The sequence below is a fragment of the Bufo bufo genome, chromosome 4 (assembly GCF_905171765.1).
Source record: "Bufo bufo chromosome 4, aBufBuf1.1, whole genome shotgun sequence".
In the NCBI taxonomy this organism is placed as follows: domain Eukaryota; kingdom Metazoa; phylum Chordata; class Amphibia; order Anura; family Bufonidae; genus Bufo; species Bufo bufo.
The window spans coordinates 292764505-292785336 of NC_053392.1; the positions used below are offsets into that span (position 1 = coordinate 292764505).

The following is a 20832-nucleotide window of genomic DNA, read 5'->3' on the forward strand; positions in this document are numbered from 1 at the left end:
CACAAATACATGTCGGTAGGTAGATCACCCCAGCCGATTTACAGTTAATAAATGATCTATTGTAGTAGATCTTGCCAGATGTATTGCAATTTGCAAAGGATTTACTTTTCTTGATATATTTGCAGAACTTGCAAGACCCACGAGGGAAAGTGCCAGTTAGAATATTTCATAGCCATGGTTGTTGTTTAGGACTCTGAAAACTGTGGACCAAGAGATCCCGAATATTCTGGCTACGGTGATATGTAATAGCTGGTCTTATCGGGGTCCGATCTCAGAATGTCCCAATTTTCCGCTAGAACCTGGCGTACTTCCTTATGGGCCCTGTCATAGGCCCCTATGATTCGCACGGCCTCATCAGCATCCTCTCTATTTTATTTTTTGGGGAGAGAAGTTAATCTCTATTAACACCCAGTGAATGATGATAGGCCTGCTTGAGCAGTTTCTGTGGGTAACCACGATGTACAAATCTCTCCTGTAATTCCTTCGCTGCATTTCTGAAATCGGCTAGTTGAGAACAATCTCTTCTAACCCTCAGTTACTGTCCTTTCGGAATGCCCTTTTTCAGGGCAACAGGATGCCTACTCTCCCACCACAAAAGGTTATTGGTGGCAGTGGACTTCCTGTATACATTAGTGATGATCTGGCCTGAGGGTTTAAGGGTGATAGATAAATCCAAGAACGAAATCTGGTTCTTATTAATTTCGGACATGAAAAAAAGGCCGAGGCTTTTATCATTGAGGGCTGTCACGAACTCCTGGAACTGTGCTCCACTGCCCAACCATAGGACAAGCACGTCAGAAACATACCTGACCCACAACAGGATCAGTGATGTAAAACGTTCCATGTCGTCGCTGAACACCACCTTTCTCTTCCACCAGCCCAGGTAGAGATTCGCAAAAGTGGGGACACAGGGACTGCCCATTGCGCAGTGAATATCATTTAAGCGGCCCAATACGTCCATCGTATCCCTTACGTATGAGGGTATACTACTGACGTATGATATCCACATACGTACTGATATTGGCAGTGAGACTGCCCATACCAGACACAATCTGCCTGCCCTTCAAAGGATCACACCCTTTAAGGGCTTTGGGCAGGCCCTAAAAAACGGCTGTGACAGGAAATTCTGGGAGGAGGAATGCATATTCGGATTTATTAATCAGCTCTGCCTAGGGGTTTTATGTGATACCTGGCCTGTACTTTTAATATTATATCACGTTTGGAGGTTACACACCCCTTTGATTTTTGAAGAAGTCGGCTGTTCAGCTATCAAGCTACTTTTATGTAATGTGTGTGGCCACCTTGTGCCTTCACACCAGCATATAGAGTGATATCAGAGTTCTTTGTCACAAAACATTTGTCATGTAGGAATACCTAAAGGGGTTGTCTGGGTCCAGAGCAGAACCCGGGCATATCCACGTTTTCACCCAGGCAGCCCCTCTGAGTTGAGCATTTCTTGCTCCAATGCTCCCCCTTGCCATGTGCTGTATCGCGCTGGACAATGGCTGTTTACCTTTTTGCACTGCTAGAAGGAGGCTTCTGCCTAGCAGTGATCCCGGTGACCTCACCGACACTAATGAACGGTCTTAACGCTGCCCTAGCCTGTTTTAAAGATCACCCATTAGTGCTAGTGACGTCATCGGGCTCATAGCCTGATACATCACTGGATCTTAAGAAAAAGCCCTTGCCCTGCGCTATACAGCGCGGAGCAAGGGAGATCATCGGAGCATGAAATAAGGGGCTGAATGGTGGAAGAAGGTGATATGTGCAGGTTCAGCCCTGAAAGGGGTTGACTAGTTGTTTTCATGAGTATGAGGACTCATCGGCATGTGCTAGAGCTTTTAGGCCTCGTTCACATCTCCGTTTTCGGATCCAGCAGTCTATTCTGGCACAGAGCAGCCTGCCAGATTCTCTACTACACCACTGGATTCCCGTTGACTGCAATGGGGTCCGGCAATGATCCGGCTGATTTCCATCATAAATGCTGGGTCTTGGCCAGAAGAAAACCATTGCATGCAGCGGTTTGTGTCTGGCCGGAGCAGCCTGCCAGATCTGAAAAATGGAGAAGTGAACGAGGCCTTAGGGCAGTATAAAACTGGTGTCAGATTCCCTTCAAAGGAATTGTCTGGGATTTTAACTATTGATGGCCTGTAGTTTGACACCCTGCTCTGGGGTAACTCCATCCATTGTGTAGTGGATGGAGCTGCTCACTGCAGTGCTGTTCATTCTCAACTCAATGGGAGCAACACTGCAGCAAGCAGCTCCATCCACTACTCAATGAATGGAAGTGTAGTTCACGTCTAGCTGCCTGAAACATCTGATCGGCTGGTGTGTGGAGTGTCGGACTCCTGCCGTTTAGATATTGATGGCCTGTCCTGAGGATCGGCCATCACTTGATAAAGGCTGGACAACCATTTAAAGAAAGTGATTTTTCGTTTTACTGGCCAGATCAGTAACTATTTCATGCTGCCCCTAGTTAGGGCACTATAAGACAGATTATTAAAGGAGTTCTCCAGGATTTTCCTTTTGATGGCCTGTTCTCAGGTTATTTCATCATTAAGAAATTGGCGGGGGTCTGACTTCCGGCTCCTATGCTGATCGGCTTTTTGAGTAAGCTGCGGCGCTCACCGGAGCTATGGTGAGCACCATGGTCTCCTCACAGCATCTCCTATTGGATAGTGGCTGTGCTTGGTACCGCAACCTGAATTGGACTGAGCTGCACCTGCAGCCTTTTGACCAATGAACAAGTGCAGTGGCCTCTTCATACAGCTGGGCAAGTGCAGTGGCCTTTTCATACAGCTGACCCTTGATGATCACATATTGAGGACAGGCCATCAGTATGAAAATCCCAGGAAACCCCTTTAAAATGTCACTGGACTTTGAAAAAAAAAATAAAAATTTGATATGCCATAGCAACATATCAAACATTTTGATAGGTGGAGGTCTGAGTCCTGAGACCCCCTCAAATCGTAAGTTCGAGGCGAGAATGGCACGTTAGCCGCCACTACTATACCTCTTATTACGCTGTGACAGTTTGATGTGGGATCTAAGCCTTGACTGTGGTGTAACTGATGAATAAAATTGTATTTACCTAATGTATATTAGAGAGGGTGAGCACTATAATAGTACAGGAGGTTTTTAAAATGTTCCCCTGTCTGCACAACCTATTTTTTATACATCCTGTTTAGGCCTCCCGTTTTGGGCAGAGTAGATAGTTACCAGAAAGAGTGTTCCCCTCTGGTGGACTGAGTGGGACCATGGGACAGGAGTTTCAGGAGAAATGGGTAACTACCCACAACTTCCAGGAGACTTCTGCTGGTCATGTTGTGTTTTCAGAAGCCGGGCCTGTGGCAATCAGTTGATGGAAGGTACAGCTTCTTTCTTGTAGGACGTGTGAACAGGAGCTGAGACATGAGACAACTATTTTATCCCACAGAAAGTGTATATCACCTATGCACAGGTGGTAAATGTCGGATTGTTGAGGTTCAGCCTCTGGGACCTCGAGTGTTCCAGAGAACTTAGGGACCTCAAGTCCACTCTCTGAATGGTGCAGTCCATCACTCCATCCCCTTCTTTGGGGCTGACGTAGAGTGTATTCCATCTGTTCCAAAAAAGTGAATGGAGAAGTGGACCGACCTGTGCACTGCCACACCATTCTGAGAGGGACAATAGGTGACAAATGCTTTTGTGCGATAACTGCACATGTGGTAATGAGTTGACTATTTCCATTATGTTATAATGTAGGCACAACCATTTGGTTGTATTTAGCATTATGAGATTGCTAACTTGACATTATCATTTTTAGTCCTGATCTGTATAAAATGGAGGATGAAGATATAAGTGAACGGAAGTTAAAGATTGCCTCCATTTTGGATAGAGTTAAGAGTTTCAAGACAAAGTATGGTAATGAAGATAATTGGACGGATGAACTAACATACACAAAATCATCTGCTGATACAACTGGTAAGTGCAGGCATTAGAATATTGGTTTTGGTCAGTAACATAACAATACAGGTGAAATTCGAAAAATTTGAATATCGTGCAAAAGTTCATTTATTTCAGTAATGCAACTTAAAATTAGAATATTGGGAAAAGGTTCAATATTCTAGGCTCAAAGTGTCACACTCTAGTCAGCTAATTAATCCATACCCCCTGAGCAAAGGGTACCTGAGATTGTGACTTTGGCGTTTTCATTAGATTTTAAGTTACATTACTAAAATAAATGAACTTTGCACGATATTTTACTTTTTCGAGTTTTACCTGTATAGCCTTCCTTGCATGTTGCATGTTAAAGCTTTTGAAATAGTTTACCAATTACCTTTTTAAATTCAGAATTATAATTACCTATTTAAATACTCCATTTATAGGGGATAGAGATAGAGAGAGATATATATATATATATATATATATATATATATATATATATATATACATACATATATATATACATTTTTTATTTTTTTTTAAAGTCTACACACCCCTGTTAAAATGTCAGGTTTCTGTGCTGTAACAAAATGAGACAAAGATAAATCATTTCAGAACTTTTCCACCTTTTAATGTGAGCTATAAACTGTACCACTCTATTGAAAAACAAACCTTTTGATTTTATTACAGCACTCAGTCTTTTTGGGTATGAGTCTATCAGCAAGGCACATTTTGACTTGGCAAGATTTTCCCACTCTTCTTTGCAAAAACACTCCAAGTCTGTCAGATTGCGAGGGCATCTCCTGTGCACATCCCTCTTCAGATCACCCCACAGATTTTCAATCGGATTCAGGTCTGGGCCCCAGCTGGACCATTCCAAAACTTTAATCTTCTTCTGGTGAAGCCATTCCTTTGTTGATTTGGATTTATGCTTTGTGTCGTTGTCATGCTGAAAGATTAAGTTTCTCTTCATGTTTAGCTTTCTAGCAGAAGCCTGAAGGTTTTGTGCCAATATTGACTGGTATTTGGAACTGTTCATAATTCCCTCTAGCTTTACTAAGGCCCCAGTTCCAGCTGAAGAAAAACAGCCCCAAAGCATGATGCTGCCACCACCATGCTTCACTGTGGGTATGGTGTTCTTTTGGTGATGTGCAGTGTTGTTTTTGTGCCAAACATATCTTTTGGAATTATGGCCAAAAAGTTCAACCTTGGTTTCATCAGACCAGAACACCTTTTCCCACATGCTTTTGGGAGACTTCAGATGTGTTTTTGCACAATGTAGCCTGGCTTGGATGTTTTTCTTCGTAAGAAAAGGCTTTCGTCTTGCCACTCTACCCCATAGCCCAGACATATGAAGAATACAGGAGATTGTTGTCACATGTACCACACAGCCAGTACTTGCCAGATATTCCTACAGCTCCTTTAATGTTGCTGTAGGCCTCTTGGTAGCCTCCCAGACCAGTTTTCTTCTCGTCTTTTCATCAATTTTGGAGGGACGTCCAGTTCTTGGTAATGTCACTGTTGTGCCACATTTTCTCCACTTGATGATGACTATCTTCACTGTGTTCCATGGTATATCTAATGCCTTGGAAATTCTTTTGTACCCTTCTCCTGACTGATACCTTTTAACAATGAGATCCCTCTGATGCTTTGTCAGCTCTCTGTGGACCATGGCTTTTGCTGTGGCATGCGACTAAGAAAATTTCAGGAAAGACCAACTAGAGCAGCTGAACTCTTTATTTGGGGTTAATCAGAGGCACTTTAAATGATGGCAGGTGCATGCTGACTCCAATTTAACATGATTATGAATGTGATTGCTTAATTCCGAACACCACTACATCCCCAGTTATAAGAGGGTGTGCACACTTATGCAACCACATTATTTTAGATTTTTTTTTGTTTTCTTCCCTCCACCTAAAAGATTTCAGTTTATTTTTCAATTGAGTGGTACAATTTATAGGTCACATTAAAGGTGGAAACAGTTCTGAAATGATTTATCTTTGTCTCATTTTTTTTTTTTACAGCACAGAAACCTGACATTTTAACAGGGGTGTGTAGACTTTTTATATCCACTATGTGTGTGTGTGTGTGTATCTGTGTGTATATATTAGGGCTGCACGATATGGGAATTTTGTGCAATTGCGATTAGGGCCCTAAAAATTGCGATAACGATATGCAATATTTTAAGGGAATTGTGCTAGAGGTCTATTTGCTTGGATTTTCAAGGCAAAAAGCACACAGAAATTACTGATAATGCTGAAATGTAGTTATGCTTGACTCAAGAACTGAAATGCACAGTGTTTTTCAAAATAAAACATCTTTTACTAAATTAAATAACATTTGCATTACTGCAAAAGTACAAAATACAAAACTCGCCATTTTCTTAATGGTACTGCACAGAACAGATAAACAGAATAAATAGAAGAACATTTGTTCATTAAAATAACTACTTGCCTCCAGCCCCTCCTCCCTCCCCGCACTGTAAATGATGTATTCGCCGGCCGCGCTGTGCAGCATAGCGGCCGGCGATACATCCGTGTCAGCCACGTAAAAAGTCAACCATCGCTTTATAAGACGCACTGCCATTTTCCCCTCACTTTTGGGGGGAAAAAAGTTTTATAAAGCAAAAAATATGGTAATACAATTGCAGCATTTTTGGGTCGGCCAATTGGCGATTGCGATATGGCAATTTATTGCGATTGCTTTGGCGATATATTGTGCAGGCCTAAAAAAATAAATATATATATATACCTGTCATCAATATCAGATCGGAAGGGGTAGCCGCCATCGCTGGAATTACAGTGGACGAAGCTCATGCAGCAGCTTTGTTCGCATAGGATGGAAGGCTCACGCATATCAAATATACGGTAGCATTTTGTACGATTCCACAATGTCCAGCGACTGGTCCTTCCTCGCAGTGCTAAAGGTATTCCAAGTTCCAGTGTCGCAGGGAAATCCAGAGGGGAGAACGACTCGGCTTGCTCTCAAATCCTCTATTACTAAGTTCTCCCAGTCACGGAGATATACAGACAAAAGAAAAAGGAAAACCTGTGGTACCTGTTATCCCGTAGAAAACTTTCTCTTTTTCTCTTTCTCAGACAGAGAGCAGACACATGGTGTAATGAATGGGGAATATAATATCTCCTTATGGTGTCTCCTTATATCTGCTTGGTCTAATGAACGGACATTTGAAAAACAACAGGATTTGAAAAAGATCTTGAGAATGAGTCCTTACTTATCTTACAGATCGGCTGCGGGAAAGCTTTATGGTCTCCCAATTGATGTGATCTCAGAGAGCTGGTGCCCCCACTGTCTGCAGCGGACTCTTTAGATCTTGTGGTTTGCCATAAATCCCTGGGGCAAATTTAAGGTGAATTTAGATGGGCCAATGGGCAGCAGATTGTCGGGAAGGAAGCGCGGCATTTACATGCAGTGATCACCTCCACAGTATGAGGACGAGGGATCACAATTGCGATTGCCCGCCCTCATACAGCAGCATTCTTTCTGGGCAGCAGATCTCTTTTTAGACTGCACAATCTGCTGCCCAGAAATGATGATTTAGGTGCCTGCACAAATGACTATCACCCAATAAATGAGCGTTACGCTTGTTCATTGGGTGATCGGCTGCAACTGTAGACAGGCAGGTTGTCAGGAATGAGTGTTCACAGGAACGTTCGTTCCCGATTATCTACTTGTGTTAATCCTCCTTCAGTCTAGTATTCATGTCAAGCAGTGTCGCACATTTGTGTTCCTAAATTCTTCCGGCTGTTTGAGATTGCCTTTTTATTTTACTATTTTCATTACTTTTTCATTGTGTCCTGGACTACAAATATGCTTAGCCACAGGAAAATGTACCTTTTTCTCTTTTTAATGGTGTGGTGGTGGGACCTCATCCTTAAGTCCCATTGCCACACAAGTTGTCTCGAAAGCTTGCTATGTAACATCATTGCTTCTATTTTTTTGTTAGCCGTTAAAAGGTTTCAGACCTGCAAGACGCTTATTTTGTGTCTCTTAAAGGGGTTAGCCGCATCTCCCTATTGCGCTGATCAAAACATCTGGTGACGGAATAGGGCCAGCCAATAGCAAGCTGCGACGGGGTCGAGTCTCCCTAGCATCACCCGCGATGCTAGGGAGGCTCCTCCTATGTTGGAGAAACAGGACAGAAACTTAAAGCTAGGATTAAGTCCCACCACCACACAATTAAAGAGAAAAAGGTGCATTTTCCTGTGGCTAAGTATTTTTGCCCAGGACACAATGATGAACACATGAAAGTGGTAATATTAAAAGATAATTTAAAATCTCAAAAACCAGAAGAATTGCCTGACATGAATACTGGACTGAATTTGTCCCCGGGATTTATGATGTACTTTAAGATCTAAAGAGTCTTCTATAGACATAGTGGGGGCACCAGGTTTCAGAGATATCATCAGTTTAGAGTAGGGATCGACCGATTATCGGTTTGGCCGATATTATCGGCCGATATTGAGGATTTTGAACGTTATCGGTATCGGCATCTATTTTGCCGATATACCGATAATGTATGGGGAACACAGAACGCGCTGCTCTCAGCACTCTCTGTGTTCCCTCCACAGCACAGGGGAGAAGGAAGCAGTGTCTCCCTCCCCCTGTGCTGCTGCTGCCGCTGCCGCCAATGAGAGGAGAGAACATAAGAGGAGGGGCTGTGGCCACCACTCCACCAATGAAGATGAGTCTTTCATTCATACACAGGAGACGGGAGCTGGCTGCAGAATCACATAGCCGGCTCCCGACCTCTATGAGCTGTAGCTGCGGTCCGCGGTAGTTAACTCCTCGAGTGCCGCGGATCGCAGCCACCGCTCATAGAGGTCGGGAGCTGGCTATGTGATTCTGCAGCCAGCTCCCGCCTCCTGTATGTGAATGATTGAGACTTATCTTCATTGGTGGCGCAGTGCGCCCCCCCCCCCCCAAGCCCCCCAGTATTAATCATTGGTGGCGCAGTGCGCCCCCCACCCCTATCCCAATAGTAAAAACATTGGTGGCGCAGTGGCCACAGAGTCCCCTCTCCCCTGCTCCTCCGATCGGAGCCCCAGCTGTGTAATCCTGGGGTTCCGATCAATTACCATGGCAGCCAGGACGCTATTGCAGTGCTCCAGACTAAAAAAAATACCTAGTAGCCATTGGTTCCTGAACTGAAAAATTTAGGAGCCAAATCAAATTTTTAGTCGCCAAATCGAAACTGAATCAAAATTTTGCTATCGTGACAACGGTACGCTGATCAGATCGGCGTAGGGTTGTTTTGAAACCAAAATTTTGATTCGCTTTCGTCACCATAAAAAAGTATTTTGATACTCAATACCGCGGCAAAAAAAAAAAAAAAAAAAAACACCAAAAAAGGCTGTGTGCATTTAGCATTTTATGAAACGTTCGGCCCATAATAGAACAGTCCTATGCTATTTTTTGGGGTGACAAGGTGACTAAAAAATGGCGAATGCTCACCGCATAGGAGATATTTTTTAATAATTTAATAGTTTGGACTTTTCGGACGCAGCGCTATGTAATATGTTTATTTATTTATTGTTTATATATTTTATATGTAAAATTGGGAAAGGGGGGATTTAAACTTAATATTTTAGGGTACTTTCACACTAGCGTTTTTCTTTTCCGGCACTGAGTTCCGTCACAGGGGCTCTATACCGGAAAAGAACTGATCCGTCATATCCCCATGCATTCTGAATGGAGAGTAATCCGTTCAGGATGCATCAGGACGTCTTCAGTTCAGTCATTTTGACTGATCAGGCAAAAGATAAAACCACAGCATGCTACGGTTTTATCTCCGGCGAAAAAAACTGAAGACTTGCCGGAAAGCCGGATCCAGCATTTTTCCCCATAGAAATGTATTAGTGCCGGATCCGGCATTCAGAATACCGGAATGCACCCGCACTAAATCCGGACCCATTCACTTCTATGGGGCTGTGCACATGAGCGGTGATTTTCACACATCACTTGTGCGTTGCGTGAGAATCGCAGCATGCTCTATATTCTGCGTTTTTCCCGCAACGCAGGCCCCATAGAAGTTAATGGGGCTGCGTGAAAATCGCAAGCAAGTGCGGATGCGGTGCGATTTTCACGCACCGTTGCTAGGTGACAATCGGGATGGAGACCCGATGATTATTATTTTCCCTTATAACATGGTTATAAGGGGAAATAATAGCATTCTGAATACAGACTGCATAGTAGAAGGTCAATATAATAAACATTGGTGGCACAGTGCGCCCCCCCCATCACCCCAATATAATAAACATTGGCGCAGTGCGCCCCCCCCCCATATAATAAACATTGGTGGCGCAGTGTGCCCCCCCCCCATCACACCAATATAATAAACATTGGTGGCGCAGTGCGCCCCCCCCCCCCCCATATAATAAACATTGGTGGCGCAGTGCGCCCCCCCATCACCCCAATATAATAAACATTGGTGGCGCAGTGCGCCCCCCCTCAATATAATATACATTGGTGGTGCAGTGCGCCCCCCCATATAATAAACATTGGTGGCGCAGTGCGCCCCCCCCATCACCCCAATATAATAAACATTGGTGGCGCAGTGGGAAGTGCCAATGAGGGTTAAAAATAATAAAAATGAGCTCAGTGACGTCACCACAGGTCCTGAAGAAAGAAGTAAGTACAGGAGACTGGCAGCTACGGATCAACTGGAGGAGGTGAGTAAATTTTCTTTTATTATTTTTAACCCTCATTGGCACTTCCCACTGAGCCACCAATGTTTATTATATTGGGGGGGGGGGGGGGGGGGGCGCACTGTGCCACCAACGTTTCTTATACAAATACAGGAGGCGGGTGCCGGTATCAAATAGCCGGCACCCGACCTTTGTGACAGGGGGCTGCGATCAGCTACAATTAACCCCTCAGGTACCGCACCTGAAGGGTTAACGCAACTGCAGCTGATCGCAGCTCCCTGTCATAGAGGTCGGGTGTCGGCTATTTGATTCCAGCACCCGCCTCCTGCATTTGTATTTCAGGTCAGTTTTCTTCATTGGTGGCGCAGTGGCCACAGCCCCTCCCCTCCTCCTCCCGTCTCTTCTTATTGGTGGAGGCGGCAGCAGCAGCACAGGGGGGAGGGAGAGACTCCTCCTGCGCTGCTGAGAACGATCATCAGCTCCTGTGCCCGCCGCTGTATTGAGCAGAGCTGCGGCGGCGGGTCTAGTCGCAAATGGCGACAAGACTAAAAAGTCTTGTCGCCATTTGTAAATTCTAAGTCGCATTGGCGACCATTTTGGTCGCCATCTGGAGCCCTATATTGAAGCCCTGGCTGCCATGGTAAGCTCCATGCTGCTGTGTGCACAAAGCACAGAGCAGCAGGGACAGTGTGAGCTCCTATTCACCCTGATAGAGATCTATCAGGGGGAATAGGACAAGGGTTCTAGTCCCTAAGGCTACTTTCACACTAGCGTTCGGGTGTCCGCTCGTGCGCTCCGTTTGAAGGGGCTCACGAGCGGCCCTGAACGCATCCGTCTGGCCCCAATGCATTCTCAGTGGAGGCGGATCCACTGAGAATGCACCCGAGCATTGCAGCGTTCGGGTGTCCGCCTGGCCGTGCAGAGGCGAGCGGATCCGTCCAGACTTACAATGTAAGTCAATGGGGACGGATCCGCTTGAAGATGACACCATATGGCTCAATCTTCAAGCGGATCCGTTCCCCATTGACTTACAATGTAAAGTCTGAACGGATCCGCTCAGGCTACTTTCATACTTAGAAAATTTTCTAAGTTTTAATGCAGACGGATCCGTTCTGAACGGATGCGAACGTCTGCATTATCAGACGGATCCGCTCCGAACGCTAGTGTGAAAGTAGCCTAAGGGGGTTAAAAGTTAGTAAAAAAAAAAAAAATACACATTAACAATAAACAAAAAAAATACACATTAACAATAAACAAAAAAAATACACATTAACAATAAACAAAAAAAAATACACATTAACAATAAACATATTAATTTTCAGCAGATTTGTGTAGGAAATTTTTTTTTTTTCTCAAATGAAAATTCCCAGAATATCGGTATAAATTATCGGCTATCGGCCTGAAAGTTCACAAATTATCGGTATCTTCCCTAAAAAATCAATATCGGTCGATCCCTAGTTTAGAGACCATAAAACTTTCACACGGCCTATCTGTAATGTAATAAAGAACTCATTCTCACAATTTTTTATATTCTGTTTTTCAAATCTCCATTAATCATACCATGTCTCTGCTCTTTTTTGTATGTGTGTGTGTGTGTGTGTGTATATATATATATATATATATATATATATATATATATATATATATAACATCTCTATCTCTCCAGTGAAAAAACACCCAATGCAACGTTTCAGCTCTCTCAATGGAGCCTTTGTCGAGCAGTGAACACACTGCTCTAAACACACATATAAGTAGGGCTGTGCATTAAGATTTACATAATTGTTTTCAATTTGTGAATAAACATGATTTGACTAAATCTAAACGGTGATTTTGATCATAAAATAATTTAATATAAAAGTATAATATCATGATTCAATCGAGTGTAATTTGCAAATATATACATCTCATGTCTCCCAAATACATTAGAATCCATAATAATATCTCATCAAAGATAATGAATATAATAAAGTGCACATGTGCTTATTGTGAACATAAATAAGGATTGAAATTGAAGACAAATACGCACCATGATTCTGTAGGTTAAACATTCGCCCCATGATGTACAAGGCACCTGCGCTAGTGTACATCAAACCAGCATGAGAACTCTGCGTCATTCACGTGCATGCGTACTGCGAAAGAGGCCGGCTTCCTGCCCATACATGAGATGGAGAGCTGGGTACAACCAATCTAAGGCTACTTTTACACTCGCGTTTTGTGCTGACCCGACATAAACGGATCCGTTCAGATAATACAACCGTCTGTGTCCATTTGTATTATATTTAACATTGCCAAAACGGATCCGTCTTGAACACCACTGAAAGTCAATGTCGGACGGATCGGTTTTCTATTTGTGCCAGATTGTGTCATAGAAAACGGATCTGTCCCCGTTGACTTACATTGTGTGTCAGAAGGGATCCGTTTGGCTCAGTTTCATCAGACGGACAGAAGAGCGCTGCAGGCAGATGTCCGCCTCCAGAGCGGAATGGAGACTGAACTGATGCATTATGAGCGGATCCTTTTCCATTTAGAATGCATTAGGGCAAAACTGATCCGTTTTGGACCGCTTGTGAGAGCCCTGAACGGATGTCAGAAACGGAAAGCCAAAACGCCAGTGTGAAAGTAGCCTTAAAAGATGTCAATTAATTATCTTTGATCAGATATTCTTATAGATTCTAATGTATTTGGGAGACATGAGCTGTATATATTTGCAAATTACACTCGATTGATTCATGATATTTTTATACTTTTATATGAAATGATTTTATGATCAAAATCACTGTTTATATTTAGTCAAATCATGTTTATTCACCAAATTGAAAACAATTATGTAAATCTTAATGCACAGCCCTATTTATATGTGTGTTTAGAGCACTGTGTTCACTGCTCCATTGGGTGTAATAAAGGTCCATTGGAGACCGGAGTGCTGCCTTGTCATCTTCTACATTAGTAACAGGTTTTTTTTCGTCCAAAACCTTCCAAGGACTTACACCTGGCATCTAAAAAGGAGTGCTGCTGTTACTTGCTATACAATGTACGGCGCTGTGCTTGGTAAGCACAGAGAAGGGCACGTCGCTCACAGGAGTGCCGGTGCCTTCTCAAACAGCGGATCGGCGGGGGTCCCTGGTGCTGGACCACAAATCAGATATTGAGGACCTATCCTGGGTATAGGTCATCAGTATCAGAATGCTGTAAAACCCATTTAGACCTGCAAGACACTTGTTTCTCTTAACGAGAGCACTAAACTAGTTTTCTACTGGCTAACACGGTACCAGACTTTTTCAGTTTTCTTTTGGAGCTCTGCAGAAACACTGGGACCCCCCCAGACCTAGCAACTTTCAGAGGGTTACAGAGGTCTTGAGAGTACCTCATCTCTGGTAACAGGGTGATGTGTAAACTATCAATATAACCCCCTTTATCGAATACAGCAGCTATATACAAGGTTGCTTCTTTTTTTTATTTTATTTTTTTATAATAATTTTTATTTAGATAATAAAGTTATACAAACACCTTATATAAAACAACATTCATAATACATTTTATAATTTATAAAAATAACCCCAAAACCACTGCAAGAGCAAAGAGGAGGGGGGAAGAAAAAACAAAAACAAAACATCATATTCTTGAAATTATTCCAGTTCCTCCATGTTCTTTCATGGGCATGCGTTTTGTTTAATTTGATATAACCTGCTTTTTCAATAGAACTATTTAAGTTCATCAGATTTATCCACTCCTTAACGGTGGGAACCTCAGTTCTCATCCATCTTCTAGCAACCAATAACCGAGCTAAAAAAAAAGATTTATAAAGCATAAGTTTATCTTTTGTTAATTTAAGGGGAATTTCTCCCAAAACATATACAAAATAAAAAGCTCTATACAAGGTTACATGAACATGGCACAGTCCACTGTGACAGTGGCCATGCAGAGTTCACTTGAACGAGAGCTGAGCGCCATAAGGGTCCATTCACACGTCCGTATGTGTTTTGCGGATCCGCATAACACGGACACCGGCAATGTGCGTTCCACATTTTGCGGACCGGACATCGCCGGAACTCTCATAGGAAATGCCTTTTTGCGGAGAAGTTCTATTTTTTTGCGGATCCGCAGATGCGGACAGCACATTCCGGCCCCATTGAAAATTAATGAGACTGCACCTGTTCCGCAAAATTTCGGAACGCATGCGGACGTGGGAATCGACCCTAAGCATGAACAACCAGAATGTAGTGGATGGAGCTTTCTGTTTCCGGTTCTACCAACTGTGGTTTCTGGCACCAGCAGATACCAGGAACAGCTGACTGGTGGGGCTGCTGGGTTTTGAACCCCCACTGATCTGATATTGATGACGTATCCTGAGGTCATCAATGTCCAGCCACTGGAAACCCCTTAGGGACACATTTATTAAGACCGGTGTTTTAGACGCACTATACCTGGCAGATCTTTGCGCCTTAATTTTCTATAGAAATACGTCTAATTTGGGCGTATTTCTGTTTAATAAATGACCCCCTTAATCTCTTAAACCTCCCTAATGTACGTCATGGATTGAAAAATTACATCTCGCTTCTCAATAAACAAACCCACATATGGCTACATCTCTGGAAAAATAAAATAACTGTGGCTTTTGGAATGTTTTAACATAAAACCTCTCCTTTTTTGGCACGAGATGTGCTATTATTATGCAAAAATAGTAAAACAAAAAAATATGTATTTGGTATGGTTGTAATTATACTGCCGCATAGAATATAAGCAACATGATACTTAGATTATGAGCCCCATTGGGAAGCGAGTGATGATGTCTGTAAAGCGCTGCGGAATATGTCGGCGCTATATAAGTGAGTAAAATAATTACATTTAAAAAAAATAATAATAAATGGTTATGCTGCACGGTGAATGGTGGTGCATAGTTTAAAACCAACATCCATGGTGGGGATTTATTTTTATTTTATTCCCTATTTCTTCCAAAAAAGAGGTAATGAAAGGTTGATCAATAATGCCATCAAAGAATACAACTCCTCCTGACAAAAACAAGCCCTTGTATGGTTATGTCGGCATAAAAATATAGTTATGGCTGTCTGAATTGCAGCAACACAAAAAAGAAAAAAAAAATTCCTATTGCCCTTAATGCCAAAATAGCCCTGATGCTTAATGGGATTCTGCGAGACCAAGAACCCTCTTTTCAAATGGCCAGGCAGGGTGCAATAATAAAAAGGTCTTACCTGTTAAGTGTTCTGCATACACGCTGAGCTCCCTTCTCTTCCGGTCGCTGCGGCGTGTGCAGGCACGTAACCCCTGATCCTCCAATAGATGCCCCTGTGGTAACAGTCACACACGGGGCTGGTCTGGATGTTTTCCAGTTCCTCCTGTAGAACACTTCTCCGTTATAAAGAGAACCAGTGGTGATCACCGCACATGACAATTGTGGACCGGAAGTTTAGATGTGTTTTCCCCCCCCGCAACGTATTTAGGTCATGTAATACATCTTTGTATATGACATTTGCAATATGGTGAGCTTGTATATAGATGTTACGGGTGGGGTCTCCTTAATTAACTAGAACAGAGGGCAGCTCCCCGTCCTTTAGCATTCAGTGTGACCATGAATAAAATGTGAATTTAGCCATTACCAGAGGCTCTGCGCCTTAAAGGGGTTGTCCAGGATTAGAAAAACATGGCTACCTTCTTAGGGTACTTTCACACTAGCGTTTTTTCTTTTCCGGTATTGAGTTCAGTCACAGGGGCTCAATACAGGAACAAAACTGATCAGTTTTATCCTAATGCATTCTGAATGGAGAGCAATCCGTTCAGGATGCATCAGTTCAGTCCCTCTTAGGTTTTTTTGGCCGGAGAAAATAACGGAGCATGCTGCAGTTTTCTCTCTGGCCAAAAATCCTGAACGCATGTAGGATCCGACATTAATTTCCATTGAAATGTATTAAAATTGCCGCATTGACGGATCCGTTCTTTCGGTCCACACATGCGCAGACCTTTTAAATCTGTGAAAAAAAGTATTTCACTGCATTTGTCAGACTGATCCGCATCCGGGTCCATCTGACAAATGCCATCAGTTTGCGTCCGGTTAGCGACGGAACTGCCTGCCGGAAACCTCTGCCGCTAGTGTGAAAGTACCCTAAGGGAAAAAAAATAAAAAACATACTTGTCCATAGGTGGTAAGTAAAACCACATACAACCTATGGACAGATGTGGTGCTGTTTCTGGGAGAAAGCAGCCATGTCCTGGACAACTCCTTTCAAACTTTTAGACAGATTTATTAATGCTGAAGCCAGGAGGTGGTGCGAATCGACGACTCATCGCAGGCAGCCATTTTCTCATGTTAGAGCTGAATTATGCCTTTTAATAAACTTACTCTAATAAACCATTTTTTTTTTTTACTGCTGTTTGACACCAGTAAAGAGGGGCATGGGTTGTAAGGATAGTTTTTACTGCAATATAACAGTGTATATAATAATATTCCCGACGAGCTAGTTATCACTGTATTCCTCCTTTCTCACAGAGCACTCTGGTGTCTTCAATCACCTTTTAACCCCAAAGACCCCAGAAGAATGGCTGTCTTCCCTCTTAAAACTGGAGAGTACGGGCTTGCCGCAGAGCGATCGGATGCTGCTGAATAAACTGATAGATAATTACACTCAAGCTGTTGGAGCGCTTTCTCCAGAGAAGCACAGCCATAATGAGAGCTACGCCAAAATCATGGTTCGATTTGCGGAGTTGAAAGCGTAAGTATGAAGAGTTAATCAAGTTCATATACAGCAAATGTCACATCTGGTTTGATGATACGTTGCAGCGGATTGATGTGCAAAATTGTGGTTTGTAAAGCCTCGTTCACACTTCAGGGATTGTGAGCCAACACCAGGTGGGATCAGAAACCGAACAGGGGCAGATCTTTCCAATATACCTCATCTCTGTGGAGGCTCCACCCCTGGTTTTGGCTCACAATCACTGATGGAAATATCTAAAGTGTGAACTAGTCCTAAAGCTATTTAAACAGGACTGGTCCCCCGGTTTGGGGCCTTTAAAGGGCTTCTGTCACCCCTCTAAAGTCATATTTTTTTTTGGGCTAGTTAAATTAGTTATATTGCGATATATGAAAATATAATGGTGTTACTTACTTTGATTCAGCAGTTTCTTCTAAAAACGAAGTTTTATAATATGTAAATTAGGTCTCTATCAGCAAGTAGGGCGGCTACTTGCTGGTAGCAGCTGCAGAAAACCGCCCCTCGTCGTGTTGATTGACAGGGCCAGCCGGGATCTCCTCCTCTGGCCAGCCCTGTCGGCATTTTAAAAATCGCGCGCCTGTGTTCATTCTGCGCAGGCGCTCTGAGATGAGGAGGCTCGCCTCCTCAGAACTCCCTCAGTGCGCCTGCGCCGATGACGTCTTCTATTTCGGTGATGTCATCGGTGCAGGCGCACTGAGGGAGTTCTGAAGAGGCGAGCCTCCTCATCTCAGAGCGCCTGCGCCGAATGAACACAGGCGCGCGATTTTTGAAATGCCGACAGGGCTGGCCGGAGGAGGAGATCCCGGCTGGCCCTGTCAATCAACGCAACGAGGGGACGGTTTTCTGCAGCTGCTACCAGCAAGTAGACGCCCTACTTGCTGGTAGAGACCGAATTTACATATTCTAAAACGTCGTTCTTAGAAGAAACTGCTGAATCAAAGTAAGTAAGACCATTATATTTTCATATATCGCAATATAAGTAATTTAACTAGCCCAAAAAAAAATAATGACTTTAGTGGGGTGACAGAAGCCCTTTAAACCCCCAGCATACTATTATGTAGATAGGGTTTAGGGTCCCAAACCTGCCCATATTAAACCCGCTCATTCCTGCAAATTGTAGTAAGTGAGGACTTGGCAGCATCAGGCATATGCCCATTACACCAATGATTAGTGGTCCCAAAACCAAGTGACAGGTTTAAGGGAGGCTTTACATTTTTGCAAATTTGAACATTGAAAGGTATCCTTTCACCTATTCTGTGGATAGAAGTGTTCTGATAGATGGTGGTTTGGCTGCTGGGACCCTCCACTGATCACGTGAACTGGCTTTCCTTGCCCCTCATCTCAATGCAGCAGTGATCAAGCATGGAATCAGCCATTCCATTCAAAGTTTCAATTTCGGGACTTCCCTTTCAACGCAGGCTTGCTGAGCCTGCCTCAGAAACTGTACTCATTGCTCACCTTTCAAGTATGCTAGGTCCACCTCGGTTCTCCCCAAATTTGCCTTTTTTTCGGGGTTCTCTGGTTTAGGCCTCTTGCACACAAACTTTTTTTTTTTTTTTCCCGCTTATGTTCCGTTTTTTGCGTTCTGTGTACGGAACCATTCATTTTAATGGATCCGCAAAAAAAAAAACGGAAGGTACTCCGTATGCCTTCTGTTTCCGTTTTTCGGTTCAAAGATAGAACATGTGCTATTATTGTCCGCATAACGGACAAGGATAGTACTGTTCTATCAGGAGCCAGCTGTTCCGTTCCGCAAAAAACGGAATGCACGCGGATGTCATCCGTATTTTTTGTGGATCTGTTTTTTGTGGACTGCAAAATACTGAAAAAGCCATATGTTCGTGTGCAAGAGGCCTTACTCTCACATTCAAAATTCCTTTGAAGTTGACCCAAGTGTGTGTCTGAATTGGGGAAATTAAAGGACAAGGACTGATGTGAGAGATGGCAATCTCTACAGCATTGTACAGTCGTGGCCAAAAGTTTTGAGAATGACAAAAATATTAGTTTTCACAAAGTTTGCTGCTAAACTGCTTTTAGATCTTTGTTTCAGTTGTTTCTGTGATGTAGTGAAATATAATTACACGCACTTCATACGTTTCGAAGGCTTTTATCGACAATTACATGACATTTATGCAAAGAGTCAGTATTTGCAGTGTTGGCCCTTCTTTTTCAGGACCTCTGCAATTCGACTGGGCATGCTCTCAATCAACTTCTGGGCCAATTCCTGACTGATACAACCCATTCTTTCATAATCACTTCTTGGAGTTTGTCAGAATTAGTGGGTTTTTGTTTGTCCACCCACCTCTTGAGGATTGACCACAAGTTCTCAATGGGATTAAGATCTGGGGAGTTTCCAGGCCATGGACCCCAAATGTCAATGTTTTGGTCCCCGAGCCACTTAGTTATCACTTTTGCCTTATGGCACGGTGCTCCATCGTGCTGGAAAATGCATTGTTCTTCACCAAACTGTTGTTGGATTGTTGGAAGAAGTTGCTGTTGGAGGGTGTTTTGGTACCATTCTTTATTCAAGGCTGTGTTTTTGGGCAAAATTGTGAGTGAGCCCACTCCCAGGACTGATGGTAGCGCTCACCTTTTCTTCTCCGGACAAGCCTTTTTCCAGATGCCCCAAACAATCGGAAAGAGGCTTCATCGGAGACTATGACTTTGCCCCAGTCCTCAGCAGTCCATTCACCATACTTTCTGCAGAAGATTAATCTGTCCCTGATGTTTTTTTTGGAGAGAAGTGGCTTCTTTGCTGCCCTTCTTCTTGACACCAGGCCATCTTCCAAAAGTCTTCGCCTCACTGTGCGTGCAGATGCGCTCACACCTGCCTGCTGCCATTCCTGAGCAAGCTCTGCACTGGTGGCACTCCGATCCCGCAGCTGAATCCTCTTTAGGAGACGATCCTGGAGCTTGCTGGACTTTCTTGGACGCCCTGAAGCCTTCTTAACAAGAATTGAACCTCTTTCATTGAAGTTCTTGATGATCCTATAAATTGTTGATTGAGGTGAAATCTTAGTAGCCACAATATCCTTGCCTGTGAAGCCATTTTTATGCAACGCAATGATGGCTGCACGCGTTTCTTTGCAGGTCACCATGGTTAACAATGGAAGAACAATGATTTCCATTTCGTCCACCATGACGGCTCTACTATGAGATTGACCCTTGACCTCTGTAGGGGCAGGAACACAGAGTTTAAAAGGCCACCACCCACACTCACCCTCAGTGTTTCCTGTCCCTACGGGGTCAACCACACAGAGAGCCCTCCTGGTGGAGTTGAAGAAAAAGTTTATTATTTTATAAAATACCTGAGGATTCCGTCCTCGTCCCCTGCCCTCCTGCGGTCTGGTCCAAAGCTGGGCAGGGGATTCATATGGAGCCGATCTCGCTTCTGTACCAGGAGCCTGTATCCCTCCCCACAGTGCGGTCCCCCTTCCCTATGTTGAGGAAGCTGACCGCAGGGAAGCAGCATGCTGAACGCCGACTCTGGGGCGGTGACGTCAGAGAAGCCTCAG

At 43.5% G+C, this 20832-nt stretch overlaps 1 protein-coding gene across 1 annotated transcript in view; it reads left to right on the plus strand.

The window, feature by feature from the left end:
• The window catches only part of TTK (TTK protein kinase), a 66368-nt gene that overhangs the window by 3808 nt on the left and 41728 nt on the right, over positions 1 to 20832 (plus strand). Inside the window, 2 exon segments of the mRNA XM_040428687.1 lie at positions 3806 to 3963; positions 17095 to 17317. Coding sequence (XP_040284621.1) covers positions 3822 to 3963; positions 17095 to 17317 — 365 coding nt within the window. The 5' untranslated portion in view covers positions 3806 to 3821.